At 44.8% G+C, this 18,895-nt stretch overlaps 1 protein-coding gene across 1 annotated transcript in view; it reads right to left on the reverse strand.

Moving 5' to 3' along the window:
• Positions 1-18,895, reverse strand: part of THSD4 (thrombospondin type 1 domain containing 4) — a 606,437-nt gene that overhangs the window by 16,361 nt on the left and 571,181 nt on the right. Inside the window, exons 12-16 of the mRNA XM_070431140.1 lie at positions 16,108-16,237; positions 14,985-15,189; positions 14,280-14,453; positions 3,901-4,074; positions 528-707 (exon numbers count right to left, since the gene is read on the reverse strand). Coding sequence (XP_070287241.1) covers positions 528-707; positions 3,901-4,074; positions 14,280-14,453; positions 14,985-15,189; positions 16,108-16,237 — 863 coding nt within the window. The remainder of the gene's footprint in view (positions 1-527; positions 708-3,900; positions 4,075-14,279; positions 14,454-14,984; positions 15,190-16,107; positions 16,238-18,895) is intronic.

The following is an 18,895-nucleotide window of genomic DNA, read 5'->3' on the forward strand; positions in this document are numbered from 1 at the left end:
CACACACACACACACACACACACACACTGAGGCCTGACTGGTGTGGGTCTTACTCTATTACTGAGACCTACTGAAATTCCTTCATGATGCAGTTTCTCAATGGTATCCTTGAATCCCTTTAGCCACGAATCCTCTGCAGCAGCACTCCTCAAAATGCAGTCCAAGGACACCTGCATCCAACTCTCCTAAGGAGATTATTCAAAATGCAAACTCCTCTTGGTGGACCCAGAATTCATTTTTTCTAACAAGGCCCCAGCTGATTCTTATGCATACTGACACTTGAGAGTCAGTGCTTAATGGCTCCGAGTTTAGATCAAGATTGTCCCAGCCTCAGGCTCCACTCCCCAAGTAGACTGTATCTGGGGTGCCCTGGCAGTAACCAACTGGATAGATCACTATAGGGAATCTACTTGAGGGCTGAGCCCTGTGCCTGGCACCTAGTAGGAGGCCCAGGTGTGCATATGGAAGGAAAGCAGGAGAATGATGCACTAAAAGCAGCAATCTCTACTCAGAGTACCCTGACTTACCATGCTCCATTCTGTGTTAAACCATTTGGCTCCACAAGGCTTCAGGTGGCAGGACTGTTGGCTGGGGGGTTTCTCTAGGAAGGAACATTCATAGGGGTCCAGCACTTCAAAGGTGTCTGCATTCTTCCTAACACAAATCACCTCCCTCTGTTGGGTCCCACTGCCACACTCTATGGAGCACTAAAGAAGGAAGCAGAGAAAGATGGTATCACATCACGGGAAGGAGATGAGAATGACAGTCCATCGGGGTATGTCTGCACATGCTTTCTATCATCAATTCAGTGAGGAAGAGCCCAAGGGCATTGGAAAACGTTTCTAGAAGAGCAGTTGCCCACGAATTCCAATTTTCCTAACAGTTCTGTGTCTGGGACAGAGAATGAGTGTCCCGAGTCATCATGGCTGCAGGCTACTGGTCACTGAGATCATGGTGCCCTCTGTGCTGAGGCTGAAATGGTTCCCCTTAGACTCCCCTACAGGAACACACCAGGCAATCACTTTGCTTGTTTCTGTCCAGGAGACTCTTACAGACCCCTGACTGTAAGACAATAAACTAACACATTAATTTTCTGCTGGCCCCTTAATGGGCAGACACTGGGGATGAATTAGTCTCTCAGAGCCTGCACACTTGTGCATGAAGGACTAAGTTAAAATTCACTGAGACATACAAAGCTGAATAGAAGATTCTGGACTTGGGACAATATGGCCAACTCTCCCTTCCCAACAGCATGGCCAGCAGGAAGCCTTTCACCATGGGGCCCATTCCTCTCACTTCCCTGGGGTCTGAGCACAGAGGCCAGACAATTACATACATTGATGCATTTTGTTAGCTTATGGAAATATGATGCATATAACTATGCACAAATCTATTACTTTGTAAAGCGTTTTTTATTTACATTTGGTTTACTCAATATATCTTGATTAAAAAGTTTAAAACTTGTGTTTTATAGGCCTTCAGAGACTTTAAAGAATCCACTACCTCTATGAAAAGATTTAACAATGTCTATAGCTAAAGTTCTTAACATTAGCCTTGCTTCTGTAGGCAGGCACATGGTCAAACAAAAATGGGGGTGGGGGGGACCACAGAAAAGGAAAAATCTAAGCCAATAGACTATGATTTGGTCACATGGGGCACAATAAGCACCCAGATTGGCAATTTCTGCTTTGTGCCTTCTTTTCTGCCATCTTCATAGGCATCCAGGGAAACTCCTTAGCTTGTATTTCCTATTTTCTTCCATGTTAGTTAATCCTCTTGTGCTGGAGGTTAAGTCCAATCCCAGCATCACAGGCAGACTGTATTCTATCTATTTGGTGTGTACAGTGTGTATTTTTTTTAATATATTTTATTGATTTTTTACAGAGAGGAAGGGAGAGAGATAGAGAGTTAGAAACATCGATGAGAGAGAAACATCGATCAGCTGCCTCCTGCACATCTCCCACTGGGGATGTGCCCGCAACCCAGGTACATGCCCTTGACCGGAATCGAACCTGGGACCTTTCAGTCCGCAGGCCGACGCTCTATCCACTGAGCCAAACCGGTTTCGGCTACAGTGTGTATTAATGATGTACCCAACATGGGATTTCCCTGGATGTGATCTTTCTCATCTGTGTGTAACAATACTCATCATAACATTTTAGTTCATTATTGATCTGGCACATTTTTAGTATATTTATGTTTTGAAGTGGTTGAGATCATAGGATTCAAAGATTTTCATATTGTTTTTCACTTGCCACTGTATCAATGCACTTTCCACATCTTCCTAATTATCATTGTTGCACATAATATTTTAAGGAGTTATGATATACCATAATATACTGCCCTGCTGTCATGAACATCTCTGTCAAAAAGCCTTTTCTCTTCTATTAATTATTTCCTTAAAATGAATCCCCAGGAGTGGAGTAAGGCAAATGAACATTTATATGGTTCTTGACTTTTATTACTTTCCAAAGGGGTTATATCAATTACCAAGGAAAGGCAGTCCATTTTTCTCAGGGTCTATGTTTAAAGCTACGTAAAATAAATAAAATTCTATATGGAGCCAGAGATCCTGATAATGTGTAAGTCATGATCATCAGCCAAAAAGTCCTTGGAGAACCAGCCAGCTCTGGGAGCCAAATGCTAAGTGGTCCAAGAACTCAAAATACTGATGGTAATCATAACAAAAAAAATAGGAGGGAATGATATTTTCCACATTTTCTAAGAGAGTTCATGCTCAATTTTGGCACAGTAAGGAAAACATTAATTGATCAATTAAGTCACTTTATTAAAATATCCAGTTCTTTATAATGCACAACCTTAAATTTTTCTTTTTATGCTTCTTTATTTCTCCAGCTTTATTGAGGTATAATTGACAAACAAAATTATAATATATTTAAACTGATGATTTCGTATATGTATACATTTTAAAAGGATTCTCACATTGATTTAACAAATACCTTTCTTTTCTGTGTGAACACTTAAGTTCTACTGTCTTAGCAAATTTCAGTTATACAGTACAGTGTTATGAACTATAGTCACCATGATATACATTAGAACTTTAGACCTCATTCATCTAGTAAAAGTTTTACCAACCTCTTCCCACTTCCTCCGCTCCAACCCCTGGAAATCACCATTCTACCCTCTATCAGTTTGTTTTTTAAAAATTCCACATATAATTGATACCATGCAGTATTTGTCTTTGTCTGACTTATTTCACTTAGTATAATACCCTCCAGGTTCATCCATATTGTTGTAAAGGGCAGGATTTCCCTTTTTTAAAAAGCTGAATAATATTCCTATTCATATTTTCTTATCCATCCATCTGTTGGTGGACACATACATAGGTTGTTTCCATACCTTGGCTATTGTGAATAATGCTGCTTTGAGCATAAGAGTGCATGCAGATATATCTTTGAGATAATGATTTCATATCCAGATATAGGATTTCTGGGTCATATTTATTTCTGCTTCTGACACTCATATTCAGAAAAAACTGGCTTTATTAACAATGATAGCAGCAGTAGCTGTGATTTATTGTACATTTATTGTATTTCAGGCATTGTGCTACATACTTAAAATACATTACTTCATTTCTTCTAAAAATAATCTCTAAGGTGCTGTTGCTACTATCATTTTATAGACAAAGAAACCATGCTACACCATGAGTTTCCCTGAGGGCAGGAATATTTATTGTGTTCACGTGCTTAGAAGAGAACATAATAAATGCTCAATAAATAGTGTTGACTGAATGAGGCTCCAAGAGCATAAGCAACTTCTTCAGGGTCATGGGTAACACAGCTGGGATTCAAACCTAGACATACCAGGTCCAGTTCCTAACCCTTCTGCTAAGCTGCCTCTTCCAGGGACAGGCAGACACACCCAGTTCTGGCCACTCACCTGACTCCAGCTCCCAGCAAACCACTCCACCTTGCCCATGCAGGGCCCGTTGTCACACGGAGTGGCCTCTGCCGGCCGGTTGTTCCCACAGCCCTCCAGAGGCAGGCTGCTGATGTGGTTGGTCATGCACACCACCGAGCGTGTCCGCACTCCAGCCCCGCACTCCGCTGAACACTGTGAGACAGAAGATGGACACAGTCGAGGGGAGGCCTCTCCCCCCAGGTTCTTAAGCCACATTCAAATGATTCCAAGGAGGTTTCCCCACCAACTGTTTGCCCTGGAAATGTCTGACCACTTCTCATGCACGGCCTGCTCCGTCATGGGACATGAGTATGGCATATCCCCTGGCCTTAGATTTTCTGGGACAGTCTTCATTCCATTGTTGCGATTGATATGCTTACACTTGTCAATCTATCTGTTCTGGCTTTGGATTTTAAAAATATATTCAGCAGAAGAAGAGCATGAAAACGTGGGCACACGTCTGCATACTGGTAGTGAGTCTGGGCTGGTCTGAGGAAGGAGGAGAACTGGCATCTGTCACCTCAACAATGCTGCCTAATATTAAGGCACATGGTTGTAGTCCCTGAAGGGCACAGCTGTGACAGTGCACCAGGAGGCAGCCTGGTATAAAGAGAGCCTGGACTGGGAACCTGAGCCTCTCACTTCTGGCATGCTTACCTGGACCGTGGGCATGGGAACACAGTCCTGGCAGCATTTCAGGGAATGAATGACATGTAGAGAGCAGGTGCTCAATGAACCCATGCAGTAGGTACTCAATAATGGTATGCGGGGCTTTAAAGGGCCGAGACCTACATCTCTACTCTAAGAGAAACCAAAGCCCACAGGATTAAGCCTTCACTTAAAGCCACATAACTGTCATTACTACAATCTCACTCTGTCCTCACCCAAGACACAGTAAACACTCCCCTGAGTCACACCCTGAAGCTCTGAGAGCATTTCCCATCTGCCTTGAAATATTTTGGAATGTGGCCTTTTTTTGCTTCTCATCCTATATTTTCAGGGCATCTTCATGTGGGTGTCCCATCGATACCTCATGTCCAACAGGTGAAATGTTGGGATACCACCTTCATCACCATTCCCATTCCTCCTCTGGGTTTTCCAATGTGTGTTCAAATGCATATCTGGATTCAAAACCGACTGCTCTTTGGCCTCCTGGTTTCCCATATCTCGCCAGCTAGCAGGTCTCATCGATTCTAGTTTAAGCGCATTTGTCTGTCTTGTCCCTGCTTTGGGTGGTTCCCAGCACCCTGACATTCTTCTCCCGGACTGTGGCCACAGCTTCTCGCTCAGCTTCACCAGCTCTTCTTGTCACTGGGCTGCCAGATTCTGGTATATCCATGTTGAAATCCCTCTGTTGCTGGTCCATTCCTAATGACATTCACTATGGACTGCCCCTAAATGGCATTAAAGGTTTCCATTCTTTTAGACTACACTGGGAACACACTGTTTTTCTTAAAAAAAAAAAAAAAAAAAAAAAAAAAAATATATATATATATATATATATATATATATATATATATGTTTTAAATTGATTTCAGAGAGGAAGGGAGAGGAAGAGAAAGGCCAAAGAAACATCAGTGATGAAAGAGAATCATTGATTGGCTGCCTCCTGCATGCTCTACACTGGGGATAGAGCCCACCACCCGGGCATGTGTCCTGACTGGGAATTGAACTGTGACCTCCTGGTTCATAGGTCGATGCTCAACTACTGAACCACATCAGCTGGGCCACATTGATTTTCTTGATAGCGGTTTCCACATTATCACCATATGAACTTCTAAAACAATCATAGGGGCCGAATAGTTAGATGTAATATATGAAAACCACTGACTATCCTGGACAGAGCCAAGGTTCACTGTTCCCTGGCCACATGAAATGTTCCCAGCACCTTGTCCCTGCTGTTCCTTCTGTCTGGAGCACTCTTGCCCTTCCCTGGGACACTCAAAATCTGTTCAGGTTCAGCTCAAATGCCATCTCCTCTGTGAAAGCTTCCCTGATTTCCCAGTTCAATATATCCTTCCCATCCTCAGAATTCCCATGACATCTTGTGGGAACCATGCCAGAGTCCGCCGGATGCTCAAGGCCAATTGAAGTGTGAAAGGCCTTGTTTAGAGTACGCCAGATGGCCAAGGCCACTCTGAGCAAGGGAATCTTAATCGGGGTGTCCAAGGACTATGCCAGTGCACAGCAAGGTCACTATTTGGCAAGAAGCCTCCTTTGTCTAAGTAGTATAATACATGTTACTGGCCATCTCGTGTGGTAGGGAGAAGCTGCTGAGGCTACTTAGGAGAGCTCAGAGCTCAGGTGCTGCTGCTATGTAAGGCTGTGGGTACAGAGGCTACTACTGCTTTGTGGAAAAGATGCATTGTTAGCAGCTGGTGCATGGCTGCCTGTATGGGACTACTGTGAACAATTGTTTTGTTTGATGACTCCTTATTAGCAATGGCCACTGGCTCCTATACTAGAGACTCATTCTTATACACCCACAACTTCTCATGGCCTTTCCTTCTACCACCTGGCGTCCAAGAAGGTCCAGCCCCTCGCAGAGGGGCTCAGCCCCCACAGTTAGTGTAGTAGGGCTGGTTTCAGAAGAATATGTGGACTCAGTGCAGCTGTGCTCTGACACATCTGTATTCTTCTGTCATCCTTTGTATTATGGTTATTTGTGTCCATTTTTTTCCCCATTATAGAAGTAGGCTCAGTGCCTACATCACCTTTATTTCATTCTCAGTGAGCACCTTACCTATGGGTGAATCCCTGAATATCGGCTGAATAAATAAATATGATGGGGGTCCTCCCCCGCTCATTTTTCTCCTCTCATCAGCACCTTCCAATTCTGAAAGTGCCGTTACATGATGACCAAAGCCTTTCTAGGGATTTCTGCTGGGTCTTTTCTTCAGTCTGCAGGCCGATGCTCTATCCACCGAGCCAGGCGGGCCAGGGCCCAGGGGTCTTTTCTTAAAAATAGAGTCAGTGTTTGGTTTCTACCAACATTATCATCTTAAAAGTAAATAAAAGCAATATAACTTTAAATAAAATTTGAGAAAAGGAAGAAAAATACTAACAACCTCATTTCTTTATCAAAAATCCTACTTTTGTTTTTGTAACTTGCTGTCTAATCTTGTAAAATCATAACCCAGGATGAGTATCAAACATTTACATGATCACTGACTGCTGAGCTGAGTCTGACTCCTCAGGGAGGGAACGCTGGAGCTAAGAACTCAGAGCTGGTTAGAACATGCCCCCGAATATGCTGTTGATTTGTTCTGGCCTGTTGATTATTTTGAGCTCATGGCAATTAAGAAACAGCAGATGCAGGAGGCGCTCTCTGCCCTCCCCTTCCCGGCCTAGAAGCAGGGCATACATACCCTGAGAAAGGTGCCCTCCCAGTTCCAGGAAGAAGAGAACATTCTTATGGATGATGGGGAATCAAGATGAGTTTGTATAAACAAACTTTACTATAACCCTTATCTTCCATTAGTTTCCCCCATATATTTCTTAGCCATTTTCCTACAATTTACTATTCCCAGAAGCCCAAACCCCTTTCCTTTGTCTAGTCACTTCACAACTTATCAGCCTTCGTTAAGATGTTACAGAATCTCTCAAGTCTAACTGCTTCTCTGGGGTTTTCATTTCTTTCCTGTGAAGTCCCCTTCTCCCTATCCCCCACGCCATATAAAAACAATAACATCAGATACGATTTGTATGCTTTTCTCCTGTGAATCTGGTCACTGTCGGCTTAATCTGCAGCCCTCCGCTAAAGAACCTAAGAGAGTAAAGGAAATGTTGTTTCCCCTTACAGGTTCACAAATGCTTTTCACGATTTTCGTTTTAACTGCGTTGTTATTAGAAATCTGCTTTCCAAACTAAGTAATCTTGGAAAAACCACATGCATTTTGGGAAAGTTTCCCCATATCCCTGGGCACTTAATTGAAAAGAATAATGTTAAAGACCAAGTCAACGCCCTGTGAGAGAACATCACAAGGATGAGCCCTGCGGAGGCTGCAGTGAAAAGCACAACCAATTTATATGTAAAAGGAGCTACTGACACAGAAACTGGCCAGGGAAGCCTAGCAGGAGAAATGAGGGGAGGGATGGGTCCCCTCCAGGCAGCAGAGACTAACCTTCAAAGTGAGGCACCGAAACACCCCCATGCACTGTCCCTGAAGGATGTGCCTAAAAGAAGGACCAAGTCCACTTCAGAAAAGAACCGGACTCTGAAATGAACTTCTGGACAGATAAAGCACCGAGACACAGGAAATTCCTAGGCAACCCTCTGGTAAGGATTGTCTTCTCACCCCAGCAACAGCTAAATGCTAAACTTGGCCGAGTGGCCCCTGAGGGACTATACGGTTCTAATGACTATTCCTGAACTTCAGTTTTATGCATCATCTTTCACAATTTAAATAACTCAATATCTTTACTTATTTCTTCTCTTGGAAAACATACTTAGAAATTAGGTGCTAGAAAATTGAGGCTGGTGGACTTTCTAAAAGACTTTTTTCTCTGTTGTGATTAAAAATTGCACAAATTTTTAAACCTGCCATTGATTTGCAGAACTAAAAAGTAAATGAAGCCTGAATCTAATAAGCCCCATCCTCAATTAAAAGTTCTTCAGCTACTTTTAATATCCGTATATGCATAACCCATGGACACAGGCAATAGTGTGGTGAAGGCCTGGGTGGGGGCTGGTGCGGGCTGGAGGGGGTTAATGGGGAGAAAGGGGAACATCTGTAATACTTTCAACAATAAAAATAAATTTTTAAAAAGTAGCTGCAAGGATGTTTTTAAGGTGAGTCATCAAGTCAGAAAAACTATACATATTACCCTAGACCAGTGGTCGGCAAACTCATTAGTCAACAGAGCCAAATATCAACAGTACAACGATTGAAATTTCTTTTGAGAGCCAAATTTTTTAAACTTAAACTATATAGGTAGGTACATTGTTATTAACTTAATTAGGGTACTCCTAAGCCACACTCAAGGGGCCAAAGAGCCGCATGTGGCTCGCGAGCCGCAGTTTGCCGACCACGGCCCTAGACGTTTGAGAGAAGGTTCAGATTGAGTCTACAATCTCGATTTACTTAGGCAGAGACCAATTAATTTTAAATCGGACAACAGGCTACTCTTGGTATTCTGGTGCCAATTTCAATGTGTGTGCGGGGTCCCCACACCATCAAGCCATTTTCTGACACCAGCTGGGTGTCCTGCCATTCAACTCCATTCTGACACTACCTGGAGGCATTAGACTCCACAGGTGACTGCCCACCCCCAACTTCAGCAGCCAATCCCAAGTCCAGTTTCTTACCTGTACTTCTGACCAACTGGCTAAAAATCCAAGGGTCCTAAGGCTCTTCTTCTCAGTTTGATTGTTTTGCTACAGCAGCTCACAGAACTCAGAGAAACATTTTGCCAGTTTATTATACAAAGATGTAACCCAGGACCAGCCAGATGGAAGAGAAGCACAGGAAAAGGCATGTGGGAAGGGGTGCCGAGCCTCCATGCCCTCTCCAGGTTCATCACTCTCCCCCATCTCCATGTGTTCACTAACCCCAGGCTCTCAGAACCCCATCAGTTTGGGGTTTTTTTTTTTTTTTTTTTTTAAATTAAATCTTTATTGTTCAGATTATTACATTTGTTCCTCTTTTTTCCCCCCATAACTCCCCTCCTTCCAGCTCCCACCCCACCCTCCACCCTCACTCCCCACCCACTGTGTTCATCCATAGGTGCATGATTTTTGTCCAGTCACTTCCCGCATCTCCCACACCCCTTTCCCCCCCAAGAATAGTCAGTCTATTCCCTTTCTATGTCCCTGATTCTATTATAATCACCAGTTCATTCTGTACATCAGGTTATTTATTCACTTGATTCTTAGATTCATTTGTTGATAGATGCATGTTTGTTGTTCATAATTTGTATCTTTACCTTTTTCTTCTTCTTCCTCTTCTTAAAGGGTACCTTTCAGCATTTCATATAATACTGGTTTGGCGGTGATGAACTCCTTTAGCTTTTCCTTATCTGTGAAGCTCTTTATCTGACCTTCAATTCTGAATGATAGCTTTGCTGGATAAAGTAATCTTGGTTGTAGGTTCTTGGTATTCAGCACTTTGAATATTTCTTGCCATTCCCTTCTGGCCTGCAAAGTTTCTGTTGAGAAATCAGCTGACAGTCGTATGGGTATTCCCTTGTAGGTAATTGAGCCTCTTTCTCTTGCTGCTTTTAAGATTTTCTCTTTGTCTTTTGCTCTTGGCATTTTAATGATGATGTGTCTTGGTGTGGTCCTCTTTGGATTCCTTTTGTTTGGGGTTCTCTGCGCTTCTTGGACCTGTAAGTCCATTTCTTTCTCCAGATGGGGGAAGTTTTCTGCCATTATTTCTTGAAATAGGTTTTCAATATCTTGCTGTCTCTCATCTTCTGGCACTCCAATAATTCTGATATTAGTCCGCTTAAAGCTGTCCCAGAGGCTCCTTACACTATCTTCACACTTTCGGATTCTTTTTTCATTTTGCTTTTCCAATTGGGTGTTTTTTGTCAAATCTTTGGTTTGATTCTTGTGCTCCTCTGGTCTGCTATTGGGTATAATATTCTTTATTTCAGCCCGTGTATGCTTACTTTCTAATTTCTTTATCGTAGCATCGAGGGTCTCATTAGTTTTCGTGAGGCTCTGCACAAATTTATGGCAAGCCCTCAAAATTGCGATTCTTAGCTCCATATCCTCCATTTCTGTCATGTTTTTTTGTCTCCGCATCTTTTATGCTTTCTTGGTGCACCCCCTTGTGGTCTCTGTGCGCAGTCTTATTCTAGCCAAGCCTTAATTGTTGTAGTTAACACTAGAGGGATTTGACCGCCAGGCCGACTGGCTATAGGAATCAGCTGTATGGAAAACGTCTGCCTTCTGGGGAGGCGCTAATCCAGCCTTTGCCTGAGGCGATCGGCAAATGGCTGTGCGCAGGCTTTGGGCGGGGCGGGCTCAACAGGGTGGGCGGAGGGAGCAGTTATGGCCACGCTCAGTCCTGTTCCCAGAGGCTCTGCTTCTCAGAACCCCGGCAGCCGCTGCAAACCTCGGAGAGAAAGCTGCCCTCAGGTTCCAACTGATGCCGGATAATCCCGCTTCTCCCGTTTGAGTCTGGGTCCCTAGAGACTCGCCCGGATCTGGAGCCCAGAGTCTGAGACTCACTCCCGACCGAAAACGACAACCGCGCCCTCAGCCACCAGCCCGCTTTGCGCGCGCACCTCGGTACCTTTGTATTTTCCACACTGCGCCGCCTCTGAGCCTCGATTTGCTGTTCTCTTTCCTTCTAGTTGTAGAGTCTCTCTTCAGCCAGCCTTCCTGTGGTTCTGGGTGATGTCCGTTCAGTCTTTTAGTTGTATTTTTGAAATGGTTGTTTGCGGCAGCGGTCTCCGGTGTTTACCTACGCCGCCATCTTGGTCTCCTCCCCAGTTTGGGGTTTGATGGAGGCTTTATGTTGACAGGAAGAAGAAAGCAGCCCACAGGAAACCCTCCTGGCATGCCAGTCTCATCTAGGTCATAGTTTCAAAGGTTATTCCCTCATGCTCACTCAGCAATGTGACAGAGGAGGAAACGGAGAGGCAGGGAGCCAGCAGCTTGCTCAGGGTCTCATAAGAAATAATTCCTGAGAAAAGGGTGCCAACAGCAGTTCCCCTCCTTAAACACAATAGCACCCCTTCCCACTCATCTACTCAAAACAATCAGGAACAGTGATCTATTTTGGGGGTCGATAAAGCAAACTTACTTATATCATGCATAGGACACTTACATGGCTTAACACATCTTTTCCAAAGAAGTTCTCTAAATGGAAGAATAAAGTGCTCATTCTTTGCTCTATTTGGAATTCTAAGACAAGGGTTAGATCCAACAAGTACTTAGTTAAAATACAAAGCAGAGAGTCTTTATTGGAGGGAAAATAGCTAGTGTGTAAATTTACTTGTAGAGTTTTACTGTTCTAAGGAAATATGGGAGACACACAGAGGAATGAAACATTGCAGTTTTCCTCCACATAGTTGCTTTTTTCTTTGTACACAGGTCATTCTGAGCCCAGTGCTTTTTTCAGAGCATGGCAAATGTAGAGAGATGGAATTAAAAACGGTAAAGAATAAGTGAAATAAAAGAATTATAAAAGCGATCTCAGTTGCTGCTTGGGAGAGTCTGAATTGAAATAATCCCCTGGAGAGAAATTTGCCAAAATATGTCAAGAGTTCTAAAGGAGTTCACAGCATTTGGTCAAATAATTCTACTTCCTAAACATTATTTTAGGAAAACAAAGAAAAGTGCATATAAAGATTTATACATAAGAATATTTACTGAGCTCAGTGGTTGAGCGTTGACCTATGAACCAGAAGGTCATGGTTCCATTCCTGGTCAGGGCACATGCCCGGGTTGCATGCTTGATTTCCAGTGTGGGGCATGCAGGAGGCAACCAATCAATGATTCTTTCTAATCATTAATGTTTCTTTCTCTCTCACTCTCCCTTCCTCTCTGAAATCAATAAAAAAAAGAATATTTACAGAAATATTATTAAAAATAGTAAAAAAATTAGCAAAAAATATCCTCAATCATTTAGAAATAGGGCATTATTAGTTCAATTATAATAATAATACAATATCTTATTCTAATTAAAAAACATGCTTTTAATGTTTTTAATCCCATTAAGATGTTTACAATACAAAAGTGAAAAAAATCAGGTTAACAAATTATACATATATTATTATATCTTTAAGATATATATATAAATACTATGTATGCAAAGTATGTATGAGTTGAAAAAAGCTTGTCAGTAGAGCTTAAAAGTCTTAAATTGTTAGATTGAAGAGATTATAGGTATACTTTGAGATTCTTTTCATATTCTTTATAATAGTTTATATTACTGTATGAGCAGAAAAATGAACTATTTTCAAAAACATCTTTCCAATATAAAAAGAAGGCCCAGTAGCATTGTTTTCATTAATTTGCTTATACACTAAATTAGGCAGGTTTATTGTGAGTACAAACAAATTCTGGCTAGAAATCTGGAAAGACAAAATCAGTTGGAGGAAGTGGGAATGTTTAGCCTGGAGAAAGAGTGGGAGGGGCTCCCCAGCACCTGTGGTCTGCAGTGTAAGGACAGTGCACACACACACTTCTGACAGGGCATGCTGGGAGCTGGCGAGAAAAACTTGGGTTCAATGTGGAAGGAAACCTGACACTGGGTTGTACAAGAAGCTGATGTCATTGGTTCAACACACAGGGAATTTCTGACAAAGGGATCAGACTTATGTCAGGGACGCTGTCAAGGACTCCTTATGCTGCAAGGGAGGTGCTCAAAGTGACCCCTGACACCCCCCAGCACTGCGTCCACAAGGCCAGGAGCCATGTGCTTGCTAGGAGGGGAAGGGGGGGGGGAGGGTACACAAACAGAACCCTGCAGCTCTGCTGGACTCAGCCTTAGGGGCAGAGGTCTGAGTCAATGGACACCTTTGGTTAGCACCTTCCTGATGGCTAATTTGGTGTGTTAGAGTCCAGGGCTGGGCCGGGAGGCACAGTGAGCTGCTCACCCTAAGGGCTCAGTGCTTTCCCTAAAGGCCCTTTCTCTCTGGGGACTGTCTTGGGGCTAAGGGGCAGGGGCTGTTTGCCACGAGGAGATAAACCACCTGATGGGAATCTCTGGGGGGATCTCTGAATGTGGAGTGAAGGCTGCATTTACAGGTTTGTTCTTCCTTTCCTTCCCAGCAGCACCCCCACGGCGTGGATTGTTTTATTGTGCTGAGAGGGAGGCTGTGAAGGAAACCCATGTGAACACCTGCAGGGTGATGTCCAGAATACTCAGCAGCTGGTCCACAGTGAGCACTGACCAGTCAGAGTGGATGCTGACCAGCTGGAATCAACCAACAGGGTGGATGGGCCCCATCCTCTGATGTGCCCCTTACTCCTCCCAGCTGGACATACTGCACTGTCGGTGGCTCACATGACATTGGGGGGAAGGCTTGGGAGCTCAGGGTACCTCCTAAGACCTGCAGCCGTGGCACCATCAGGAGCTCCTTAGAAATGCAGGATCCGGGCCAGCCCGCCCCTGCTGACCAGATTCTGTGTAACAAGGTGCCCGGTGATCCAGAGGCACCGATACTTGGAAGCACCGTGGAGATTCACAGGATAGAAAGCCTGCGGTAGTTCATTTATGGGCCTTTCCCCCCGAGTCAGAAATTACCCTTGGGATTCTGGGCTAGTAATTCATCTTTGTATGTTTTGGGGGGCACCTTGTGACACCCGCTCCCACCCTTAGCCCAGCAGATTCCTCTCCCCTCCTCTTCCCCCTCCACCACCCCTCCCTCCAGAAACCCCACTCCGCTGCCACCACACTCACCCTCTCACCCCACTCGGTGAGGAACCAGCTCCTCGCACAGGGCCCCATGTCGCAGTTCTCAACGTCATTGGGCCGGAGCTTCATGTTGCATTCCTCGTCGTCAACCACGTCCCCGATGTTGCTCACACACTTCACGTCCCGGGTCCTCTGCCCCACTCCACAGGGCACGGAGCACTGCAACACAGCAAGCTGTCAGCGGGCGGGCAGCATCAGCTCGGGCGCCCTCTTGTCACCTGCCCCCTAAGCAGAGGGCTGGGGAGACTCCCCGACTTGCTAGGTCCCCCGCATTCAATGCTATCTCAGAATCCCAGCCCTGATCATTTCACAGGCCCTTTCGCTAAGACCTTCTTTGATATCTTGCCTGCTCTGTCCATCTGAGCCTCTGTTCTGTCATCTAGAGAATGGGAGAGAAGATGGGGAGGAGACGACTCTACCAGAATTTGCCAACCTTCCCTCCACCATGACGAGCTTTTGCACATGGCTCCCCTGGGCTCTCCAGTCGAGTCGGCTGTGGTGACACGCTGGCTTTAACTCTATCGAGCTATGGCACATGCTACGGTTTATAAAGGTGGCCGCCCAGAGCCCGCGGACAGGTTCTCTCCTGGGGGACTCAGGGTCCTTCCAAGTCAGGTCTTGGAGGGGGAGGCAGGAGGGAAGTGTGGGCCTTGGAGGGGGTGCTCCAGAGCAGGGCCCCCCTCCACGTACCGAGGTCCAGTCTGTCCGGATCTGCCACTCACTGCAGATCTTGAGCTGGCAGGTGCTGGTGGTCTCGGGCTTCTCCAGGTGCTGGCAGCGGTAGGGCTGCACCGTCAGGCTCCGGTTGGCATACACCTGGCGGCACAGAACCTGGCGATGCTGCATGCCCAGGCCGCAGGTTTTGCTGCACTCGGACCACTCCCCGATGTCCCAGCTGGCTCAGGAAGGAGAGAGGGGCAGGGACAGATCGCTTCAGTCAGCAGGAAGAGGGCAGGCTCTGAGCTGCCTTACACAGAACCATCAGAATCCTCGTGGGTGACCCGACTCCCAGGGCACTGCTTACCAGTCTACCTACGGGCCACCGACTCTGTAAAGAAATTAGTTTGTCCCACATGCTATTTGCCAGTGAGTACATGCAACTTAAGAAAATTGAGAAGGTACAAATGTATCTAGTAGAAAACCCCACATAAACAAACTCCAAAGCTAGTTTCATTACCTTGTAGGACATTAACCCATTTTGGAACTAAATTAGAAATCTGAGCCCAGCATTCTTTATTTTTCATGAACTATTTACACATCAGTCTCATATTTCCTCCTTGTGCCACCCTGCTCATCAGGTGTTCAGATGAGAATATGTTTTTATTACTTTGAGAATTAAGTTTCGACACCTTTTGGGCCCTTTCCCCATGTTCTCCTGAAAGTGTCCTATGTGTGATTCAAGAACCAGTCCAAGGCCTCTCTGAGGGGCTCTTTCTGGTTTCTCCGGGCAGATGTGGTGTGCCTTTCATTATTCTCTCTGTACACAGCTCTCCTCCGGCACTGACTACACTGGATTGTAGTTCATTGTTTCCCTCTGTTTTCCTTGTCAGGCGAAACCCTAATTGCTCTAATTCCCAAAAGGGTGGGCTCCTGGGAGTGTGCTGACCTGCTAAAGGCTACAGACTCCTGTGTTGATCCTGAAAGACAGGTGCTCTTGCTAAACAGACTGCATCTTATGCAAAGACCAAGTCTCATGTTTCTAAATCAGATGTAGACTGATTTAAAAATGAGATTATATCTGCTACCAAGGTCCTACGCACAAGCAACCAGAAGAGACGTGATAATGGGGATGGAAGCAGAGAGGGCGTCTTACAAGGCTGGGCAAGGGAAGATGCTGCAGGGCTCCTCCTCGGGGGTGGGCTTCGTGCTGGAGTCACAGTAGCTCTCGGGAACCTCTTCATGAGTGTTTCTGTGCACACAGCGAAAAATGGGGTACTGCGATCCTAGAAAGACAACGACAACATCTGAAGGGCAGTCCGCACACCTGAATGTTGGTCTGTGGTGGAGATGCACAAAGACCCAAGTGCTGATGAAGAGGCGACAGAAACAGAACAATCCACACGCACATTCCCACGCAAGGGCTTTGCTCAGCATTGTGGGTGCAGGGGAAAGTAGGAATCGTTCTTGCCCTCAAAGAGCTTACAGTCTATTGGTGAACATGGTTTGAAATGCTCAAAGGCAGATATAAACCAATTTCCATAATAGTTTTTTATATCACTGTGCCGAGGAGAGATTATAAAATAAGCACAAACGATAACTTCTTGAAGGTTTTCTGGAGACATCAAAGCACCTGGGTCTTGAAGGGAGGGGGCTGTCCAAGTCGCTGAGCTAGAACAAAAGTGCCCGACAAACTGGCCTGCAAGCACCAGATATGTTTAAGAGATAGTTAGGCTGGAGCAGAGAAAAAAGAAGATTCAAGAAAGACTAGAAGCACAGCTGGCTTCCCCTATGTAAGGCATTTGACACTTTACTCTAAAGTCCTGGTCCAGTGGTATTTTAGTTATTTAAGAGTATATGTCTGCTTCCATGAGACAGTGAGCTTCTGAGGGACAGCACTAGTTCTGGGCATCTCTGTATCCCCAGTACCCAGCAGAGTAGTAGGTGTTCAATGAAAGTTTGTTGAATGAATATTTGTTAGCGGTCTAATATTTATTTTTACTACTTTGCTTAAAAAATCATACTAACTGCCTCAGATTTTTATATTAAAAACACACACCTACACAGCCTAGTTTCATTGTCTTAAAATTTATAAATCTATTTGTTAAGTGGAATTTCTAGCTCTCAAAACAACTAAAAAACCTGCCAATTCGCAATTCTGCCTTCCTCTCTTTGCTACCCCCTGGTGGCAGCACTGAAGTATCAAGAAGGAAAGTTTACAAAGTGAGAAATGTGACCAGCTGAACCTGCACCCCAGCTTCGGGGAGAGTGGGAGGCTTCTTACAAAGAGCTGACCACCTCCCAGGCGGGGCTGCCACACAGTTCCTGCCCCCAGAGCACTAGCCTTATTCTATAGCTCGGTCTCGGCTCTGCTGCGAGTGGCCAGGCATTTACAGTTTCTGAACTGCCAGCTTGCTACAATTTTAATTGTAGTTAGAGGAATAATTTTTAATATGTGTCTCAATGTTTCGTCAGCCATGAGCAGTGGTTCACTGCCTCTTTAAGCTGGTCTTGTGTGACATTGAGCCAGAGGGTAGTTTTGTAAAAAACTGGACAGTTTGTAAGACAGTTTTGAATCTGAAACACACACTCGCTTAAAGTACTCTGGCAGTAAAAATTTACTATGTGGCTATAACTTGAGACCATTATTTATAATAACATTCCAATTAAGCATCGTTATTAGTTGAGCAAAAAGCAGTATTGATTGTAAAATTAATAGGAAGCAAAAACTTTTGTGGAATTAAGTTTGGTCCAGCGATATATCTGCTTCCATTTAAGAAGGACCTTCAATTAAAGTGAACAAACATTAAGCACGTTGTTCTCAGTTAAAAGGTGCATAGATTCAGTGCATGGCTTTAAGGGTATCCATTGGGACTCAGCTATTAAGGGATTAAGTAAAAGTCTTATTTTTTAGCCTATCCCTTTCCCTTCAGACCACTTGAATTTTACTTTTCTACTTATAAGTTTGTGGGTTGGAAATAGAAACTACCCCAACCACTTGGCATTCAAGTGAGAGGGAGATTTAGTATTTCTAGGGAAAAGGATATGGACTTGGACTTTGTGTCTTGCAAAGAGGTGTCCTGCTTGGGCTGTTTGCACATGGCCTCGGCTGCCCTCCCCACCCTCTCACCACCTTTGCAGTACACTTGTCCATGGTCCAGCTCCAACGTTTAGCCGAGGAAATAAAGTCGGAGGCTCTCCCTCTTTCTCTGATGTTGAGAAAATACCAGATCTATAATTCTTGACTCCAGTGACCACGATGGTTTCTTTCTTTGGGTCAATTTTGATCTCTGCAGAAAGGGAGAAACCTGGCCATCTCTTCACTGTTCCAGCATGCCATTCAAGCAGGAACAGGGTGGTGAGGTCAGGTGCTGACTGGGCTTCAGGCAGCAGGAAGAACCTGGGATCAGTTTGGTTGGGTTATATGTTGGATGTATTGATCAAAACAGAAGTACATTAAGTTGGACAGGGCACTGTACCACAGGCAGAGGTCAGTAAGGCATTATGGAGAGATGGACAAAATAAGGAGCAAGAAGAAAATAAATAACTCCAGTGTGGAACTCCAGGTGCCAACCAATCAGGCCAAGAGTTTGACCAGATAGAGGTCTTACCAATGACTGGACGGAGTACAGGCCACACCTGAATGCCCGTGACGGGGCCCCTTCTGCGATGATGATGTCATGATGCTGACATTTACAGAAAGGGAAATTTTAATGTGACGGCATAGAAACGTGTGAAGGGCTGGAGAGGAGTTTGGGAGAGGGTCAGTGTGGGGACGAATGATGAGGTCACAAGGGGAATGGACTTGGGCGTCCAGAAAAGAGCTGGACAGCGCTGGCAGGCTCAGACTTTCTTGTCACGACACTCTTATCACTACTGCTGCGTCCGTGAGATGAGCTAAGCGCTTGGTGCATTCACGGCGCCTCACCTGCCCTTCACTTTGA

The sequence above is a fragment of the Myotis yumanensis genome, unplaced genomic scaffold, assembly GCF_028538775.1.
Source record: "Myotis yumanensis isolate MYYU_CA2020_CCGP unplaced genomic scaffold, mMyoYum1.0.hap1 SCAF_1, whole genome shotgun sequence".
Taxonomy (NCBI): Eukaryota; Metazoa; Chordata; class Mammalia; order Chiroptera; family Vespertilionidae; genus Myotis; species Myotis yumanensis.